We start from the raw sequence: 7776 nt of genomic DNA on the forward strand, positions 1-7776 counted from the left end.
TACAGTGAAGATTTCTCCCAGCATTCAATCAGTAACTTGCATGAACATAGAAATTGGTTATTAGACAAGGACACAAACAGAACACTTAGGCAACCTCGGGTTCAAGGTGTAAAGAATATGAAGGAATACACATGTGGTTCTATAACCCAAACACTGCACACTCAAGTCTTTGTCTGAAGATCTGACCAGCATGTGATGTAAAGGTGACATACTACAGAGTCTCCCAGACAACCCAGAAAGGTTTAGCAGAGACGACATCCTGGGTTCAGAGGGGTTCATTTCAGGAACTCACTGCTGGGAGGTCTAGGAGGGGGAAAATGACATGTGGATGGTATGGGAGGCTAGAGAGTCTGTTGGCAGGAGGCCCAGATGCTGGATTTTCGACTATAGGGATTCATTCTAATGTTCCATACATTCTGTATAACTTAGAACCTCCAGAGAATCAAAGTTTGCCTGGAAATTGACAAAGGGGAGGTGTCATTATCTGTGTTATTCGGAGCGGAGCAGGTGAACCCAAGAGCAGACTGAGACAAGGAGACTGGGATAAGGTAACCAAGGTATTTATTGAAAACGTGGAAGATGGGGTGCAGGCCAGGAAAAGCTCGGGCAGGTTGCAGGGAACCAGGTGCTGAGACGGAGGCTGGAACGAGGGGAGTTTGGGCTGGGTAAGCAGGTCTGGAGAGGAATCCAAGGAAGCAGTAGCGTGGGGGGGGGGGGTCCAGGACAGGGTAGCGAAGCTGACGAGATGTGGGACTGGACACGGGGACCAGAGTCAAAGCGAACAGAACTATAGCAGAGAAGAAAACAGCACCAGGCAAGGGAAACCAGGCACAGCACTTAAACATGATCTATTCAGGACCAAACGGCTAAAAATGCAGACGGGCTGAGCAGAGGTTACGATCTTGAAGTGGCAAGGCTGAGTATATGTAGAGGTCTTGATAATGGAACAGGTTGCAGCTGGTGGGGATCTGCTCTGCCTCCAGCACACCTGTCTCCGCCCATACACACACACACACACACACACATGCACACGCACACGCACACACACACACACACACACACAGAGAGAGAGAGAGACAGAGACAGAGAAAGAGAAAGAGAAAGAGAAAGAGAAAGAGAAAGAGAAAGAGAAAGAGGGAGAGAGCACTAGGGGAGTGGCGGCAGGTTAGGGAGACACAGGATGAGCACTAGAGAGCGTGGCAGGCGCAGAAGTAACACTGATCCTGTTCAAAACAACAAGTGCCTCACCACTTACAAACACACATTTACAGAGAGGATCTATCCATACTTTCACTGGACTGAGGTTATACCACTACATTTCAATGCTTAACCAAGCTTAATTGAATCAGGGAGTTTTTACAATTTGTGTCTCCACAAAAGGAACACAGATGATTTTTAATATTTTGACTTGAACGTTCTTCAGCTGATATATTTTTTGTTGTTGTGTTTTTTACTGTACGTTGCTGTTGAACTGCAGAACAGAGTATATTCAGTTGTTTAAACATTTTTTGGAGCTTTATGTGTCAAATGTTTGTGGCAAGAAATTATATTAAATAACAGGTTTGGGCATGTCATGGAATATGATTTGAATTTGAACATGATTCCATTGATTTTGGTGATTTATTATTGAGACACACAGAGATAAAATTCAGTGCCTGTCTAATTACTTGTCGTGTCTGTGACGCTTGAGAGGATTATCATGACGGGGAAGACATGATAATGAGGTGTAGATGGAGAGAGTGAATCACACACACAGCCATACTTATCCATACTGGTGCTCAGTAGTAGCAGAGGGACTTGGCCCTGGGCACTGATCAGTCACCATGCAGGAGTTTGATATCATAGTGTTGGGTACAGGACTGAAGGTAAGAGAAACTCACATTCCCTCACACATATTTAGTTCTGCTCTCTGAACTACCCAATAAAGATACCTTAAAGACTTAATACTATAAAAACAAAACTTACAATCGTACGCGTGGCAATTTATTCATATGTAGGGACATTTAAAAAAAAGAGTCTTAATGTTTTTCATGATGTTAATGTGTATCATTGATTAATGTATCATGGACTGTACTTGCCAGGTGTTTTGTCAGAATTTGAGTATAGAAGAAACACAGTGAATTCTATTAGCATGAAAGAATAAAGAAACAGAAGTCAGAGAATTTAGAGATGAGGTACATAGAACACAGTGGAGGCTGTTGAGGGGAGGACAGCTCATACTAATGGCTGGAACAGCGCGAATGGAATGGCATCAAACCACGTGTTTGATGAATTTGATAACATTCCACTGATTCCGCTCCAGCCATTACCACCAGCCTGTCCTCCCCAATTAAGATGCCACCAACCTCCTGTGATAGAACAGTATTATTATATACAGTCACTAGTGAAAGTCTACACACCCCTTGCACAGTCTTCACATGCTGCCTTAAAATTACATATAAAAAGGATTACATTTGTTTTTTAAATCCTACAATCTACACAACCGACTTCACATTTTCAAAGTGAAACAAAGATTCTACCAACCTTGCACAACTCCTTGGGCAACATACAGGTAGTTCCCAAAATAAAGGAAACACAGGTAAACTGGGTACACAAAGTACATTGAAAGCAGGTGCTTCCACATATGTGTGGTTTTATGATTTAGATTAGCAATTAACATCCCATCATGCTTAGGGTAATGTCTAAAAATGCCCAGTGGCCCATTATATTGGCTACCATGGCTAGAATAAGAGATCTCAGTAACTTTGAAAGAGGGGTCTCAAAGGAAACCTGGACTCAGGGGTAGACATAACATAGTAAATGTGAATCCTGTACACTCCGATTAGTATGGTATGTTTTGTATGGTATGTATTCATTTGTGGATGTCCATCGTCCATTTCGTACATTATGTTACGAATTGCAATTCGTACAAAATGTTACAAATCTGCAAAACATATATGTTACAAATTCCAATTTGTTGTGGCTAACGTTAGCTAGGCTAGGGGTTAGGTGTTAATGGGTTAAGGTTGGGGTTAGGGGAAGGGTTAGCTAACATACTAAGTAGTTGCAAAGTAGCTGAAAAGTAGCAAGTAGCTGCAAAGTTGCTAAAGTGCTAAAGTAGCCCATGCCGATATTTGAACATGCAACCTTTGGGTTGCTAGATGTTCACGTTATACGCCTGCCTATCCATCCACGCCGACCAACTACCCTACTTTAATGATTGCCTTAAGTAAGCTATTGTCTTATGTAACCATACCAAACGTAACATATCATACTAATTTGAGTGTCCCAGATTAGGATTTACATTTACTATGTTACGTCTAGTCTGAGACCAGGCTGGCATGTGCACCACTAAATCTCAACCCAATTGAACATTTATTGGAGATTCTGGAGCGGCGCCTGAGACAGCGTTTCCACCACCATCAACAAAACACCAAATTGTGGAATTTCTAGTGGAAGAATGGTATTGCATTCCTTCAATAGTCCAATAGACAGTAGAGTATATGCTTGTGGTGGCCCAACACCTATCTATCCCTGTACTAAATACATATGTGGATGTTTCTGGAGTGTGAGTGCTGATGACACAATGTATAGATGTTGAAAGTAGCACTCACTTTGGACATACCACCTATTGTTTTTGTCAAAATTGCTCAAGCTAAGTAAATTTGGCTGGGAATCTTTTATGGACAGCAATATTCAAACCTTGTCTCTGATTCTTCAAGCAGATTTAAATCAGGACTGAGACTGGACCAGTCAGAAACACTCTTCGAACACCTCTTGGAAAGCCATTCTGGTGTGTCTTTGGCATTTGAATTTGTATAATTATCCCGCGGAAACATACAACTCTATTACCTGGGCTTTGCTCTTTTCATATTTATTTTGATTCTAACAATCTCCCCAGTCCCTGCCGGTGACAAGCATACCATTAACACGATGCTGCCACCACAATACTTGAAAATACAAATGGATCAACAATACTGAATTCACTCCACATTCTCAACCAAATTTACAGAGTTTAAGCAATTTTGACAAAAACAACGTATACATGTTGCCCTAAGAGTTGTGTAATGTTGGTAGAATCGTATTCAAAATGTTTCACAGCTGTAATGGTTGCCAAATGTGCTTGCCCCAAATATTAACTCTGGGGTGTGAGGACCTAGGCAATCGAGACATCTCCATTAATATATTTTTTAATAAATTTGGAAAATAGTCTATAACTTTCTTACACTTTAAAATGTGGAGTAGGTGTTATAGATCTGTAGGAAAAACATCAAATGTAATCCCAAAATGTGAAGAGGGGTGTGTGTAGACTTTCACAAAATATTGTATATTTATGGTACCATGAACAAAGTAATAATGATTAAATATAATACCTACCACTAGTGATCACATTTCTTTAAAATATAATATTTTACTTCAGTTCAATGCTATGTGTTTCATGTGTATTTTCTATAATATCAAGTGTCATAAATGTGTATTCATGAATTAATTAACCTACACACACATACAAACACACACACACGCACACAAACACACAAGCACACAGGTGATCCCTGGGCTCTCTAGGAACGTTCAAAGCCTTGCAGGCTGTCTAAGGAATTATCATCATCATTAACCTGTCTACTGGAGCGCAGGTAGCCTAGCGGTTAAGAGCAATGGGCCAGTAACCACAAAGTTACTGGTTTGAATCCCAGAGCCAACAAGGTGAGAAATCAGTTGATGTGCCCTTGAGCAAGGCACCTAACCCTAATTGCTCTGGATATGAATAGCTCTGACTCTATCTCCCTCAGGAATGTATTCTCTCTGGCTTGATGTCAGTGGGTGGGAAGAAGGTCCTTCACATTGACCGCAACCCTTACTATGGTGGAGAGAGTGCCTCTATCTCCTCCCTAGAAGAGGTTTGTATGAACGCATGCACAAACACACAAACATACAAAGCACTGGAGGGTTATTGTATAGTGTTAATGAGAGTGAATGTATTTTGTAGCTATATAAGAGGTTTCAGGTTCCATGTCCAGCTAAGCCAATGGGACGTGGCAGGGACTGGAATGTGGACCTTGTTCCCAAATTTCTACTTGCCAGTGGTGAGGACTATGGTTAATATTATGTACATCTGTCTTGTCGTCATACGTCTAATATGAATGTGAACGTGTTTAACTGTGTCAAGGTCAGAGTTCATTCATATTGTTTTAACCTGTGTTTGTGTGTTTGTTCAGGTCAGCTGGTTAAAATGCTGGTGTACACCAAGGTAACTCGGTATCTGGACTTTAAGGTGGTGGAGGGCAGCTATGTGTACAGGGCTGGTAAAGTCCACAAGGTCCCTTCAACTGAGGCAGAAGCACTAGCTTCAGGTAATGCATACCCATCAAAATAAACAATATTTGTAACTTACAAATCCTGTGTTTCCGAATTATTGATTCTATACAAAGGATTGCCACATAACAATCAAAGCCAACTGAAATTCATGGACATGACAAATTGATTATCTTGATTTCAAATACATACAATCATTCAAGGTCTCAAACAGTGGTTGTAACATGGTGCTGTGTTTCAGATCTGATGGGGATGTTTGACAAGCGCAGGTTCAGGAAGCTTCTTCTGTTCCTTCTGAACTTTGAGGAGAGAGACCCGCGGACCTACCAGGACATGGACCCCAACAGGACCAGCATGAGGGAGCTGTTCCGCCACTTCGACCTGGGACCAGACATCATGGAGTTCACTGGTCACGCCATGGCCCTGTACCGCAGTGACGAGTCAGTACAAATATTACACAGACAGTCAGAAAGACGACACACACACACCTATCTCAATGGTTGTGTCCCTGTCTTCACAGTTACTTGGATCAGCCGTGCATCCAGACCATCAGACGGATCAAGCTGTATTCTGAGTCTCTGGCTCGGTATAACTTCAGTCCGTACCTCTATCCACTGTATGGGCTAGGGGAATTACCTCAGGGCTTTGCCAGGTAACATAACAGACTCGTAAAGGTACTCAAGAATGCAGAAATACATTAACTTCAAGTTTTTGTTATGGTATTGAACATGGCCGCAATGTAAACCCTTACTATTCCTGTCTGTCTCAGGTTAAGTGCAGTGCATGGAGGGTCCTACATGTTAAACAGGGGAGTGGAGGAGATTGTGATGGACAAGGGCAAAGTGGTAGCAGTGAAATCTGAGGGAGCGGTGAGTGGCTGGTGAAGTAGAGAGTGGACAAGAGAGAGCGAGAGAGTTGAAGAGGGAATGAATGAATGAGAAATGGTAGAGCATGAACCGGAACATGGGCTGAATATCAGTGTCGTAAATTAGTAGTTGGACCTAATCTTTCTCTCTTCTTTCGCTTCCTCTTTGTGAAGATGTTCCGTTGTAAACAGCTGATCTGTGACCCCAGCTACGTGCCCAACCGGGTGAAGAAGGTGGGCCGTGTCATTCGGGTCATCTGTTTACTGAATCATCCAATCAAAAACACCCATGATGCCAACTCCTGTCAAATCATTATCCCTCAAACACAAGTCCACAGGAAATCAGGTATGATCACAGATAGACCAGATATACACAAGAAGTTAGACAAAGGCCTAAGACCCCATATACCAAACAGGGAAAATATGATTGCAGTATTTTTAAAATGGACCCTCTTTGTTTTTCAGATATCTATGTATGTATGGTGTCCTACGCTCACAATGTGGCATCAGAGGGGATGTATATCGCAATGGTGAGCACCACTGTAGAGACCAGTAACCCAGAGAAGGAAGTGCAGCCTGGGTTAGAACTACTAGAGCCCATTCAGCAGAAGTAAGTTCCACACAACCTACTGCAGACTTTTACAACCAGAGCCATTTGTCTATTGTAATGATGCAAGGCTAATTTCATACATACAAAAACAGTTCACTAAAGACTGAATGTGATTGGTCTACAGATTTGTTTCTATCAGCAACATGATGGTCCCCATTGACGATGGAAGGAACAGTCAAGTAAGGGTCAACCACACAACTAACGTCCTCACTGAGATTCAGTTCAGTTCACTTGGTGTAATGGCTGAGGTGTTGGGATTACAGTCGCTGGATCTGGGTTCGAGTCCCAGTTGAGGCTACTGACTGAATGCACTGTAATATACAAACATGTGTTCATATTTCTTGGCCATTGGTTTGTACCAAGATTATAAATTGTGGAGTCTCTGGGTTTTGTTCATTGTGATCCTGTCTCCCTTTTTCAGATCTTTGTGTCTCGCTCCTATGATGCCACGACACACTTTGAGATGGAGTGTGAGGACATCAAGGATATGTATCGCCGCATCACAGGATCAGAATTCATCTTTGGTGACTTACGCAAAGACTGTGGTGGTGATGATGATGACGATGACGAGGACTAAGGGACACTAAGTGGAGTTGCTACCATTTTTGTCTTGAGTGGCTCAGTTGACAGAGCATAGTCCTTGCAACACCAGGATCCTGGGTTCAATTCCCTCTAGGGCGGGCCACCCATCCAAAAATGTATGCACACTCATGTATGACAACGTCAGCAAATATGACATTACTATTATATTGCGGCTGTCTAAATTGTCCTGGTTTTTACTGTTTTTTGAAGCAACCCTTCGATTCACCTCTTGTATCTCCCAAAATGCCCAGCTTCACAGCTAATCTATCAGTCCTATTTATCATGTGCTTTATGTGGTAGATGCTCTCGTACTCTGATGGCATTGAGACTGGAGAGTGGTAAAGCTAACTAACTCAGTCGATTTAATACTCTGTCTAATAAACAGCACACTTTATTTGACTGTGGTAAATGTAAAATGTGGCCTGAG

The 7776-nt window shown here is 42.2% G+C and overlaps 1 protein-coding gene across 1 annotated transcript; it reads left to right on the forward strand.

Annotated features, from left to right (window-relative positions):
• The first annotated feature begins 1229 nt into the window (after positions 1-1229).
• Positions 1230-7765, forward strand: zgc:112334 (rab GDP dissociation inhibitor beta). The gene is made up of 11 exons (XM_021570312.3): positions 1230-1865; positions 4770-4877; positions 4967-5063; positions 5196-5330; positions 5534-5732; positions 5813-5944; positions 6062-6161; positions 6332-6503; positions 6623-6767; positions 6892-6946; positions 7189-7765. Exons 1-11 carry the CDS (start codon positions 1824-1826, stop codon positions 7342-7344), a joined length of 1341 nt encoding a protein of 446 aa, XP_021425987.1. The 5' UTR covers positions 1230-1823; the 3' UTR covers positions 7345-7765.
• Positions 7766-7776: the final 11 nt, after the last annotated feature.

The sequence above is a fragment of the Oncorhynchus mykiss genome, chromosome 17, assembly GCF_057628025.1.
Source record: "Oncorhynchus mykiss isolate SJ-2025 chromosome 17, ASM5762802v1, whole genome shotgun sequence".
Taxonomy (NCBI): domain Eukaryota; kingdom Metazoa; phylum Chordata; class Actinopteri; order Salmoniformes; family Salmonidae; genus Oncorhynchus; species Oncorhynchus mykiss.

Bases quoted from the DNA above. Each gene is read 5' to 3' on its own strand.
- zgc:112334 (XM_021570312.3), top strand. From the start codon at position 1,824: ATGCAGGAGTTTGATATCATAGTGTTGGGTACAGGACTGAAG. The intron at 5,945-6,061 runs GTAACATAACAG...TGTCTGTCTCAG, and splicing joins TTACCTCAGGGCTTTGCCAG to GTTAAGTGCAGTGCATGGAG. The intron at 6,947-7,188 runs GTAAGGGTCAAC...TCCCTTTTTCAG, and splicing joins ACGATGGAAGGAACAGTCAA to ATCTTTGTGTCTCGCTCCTA.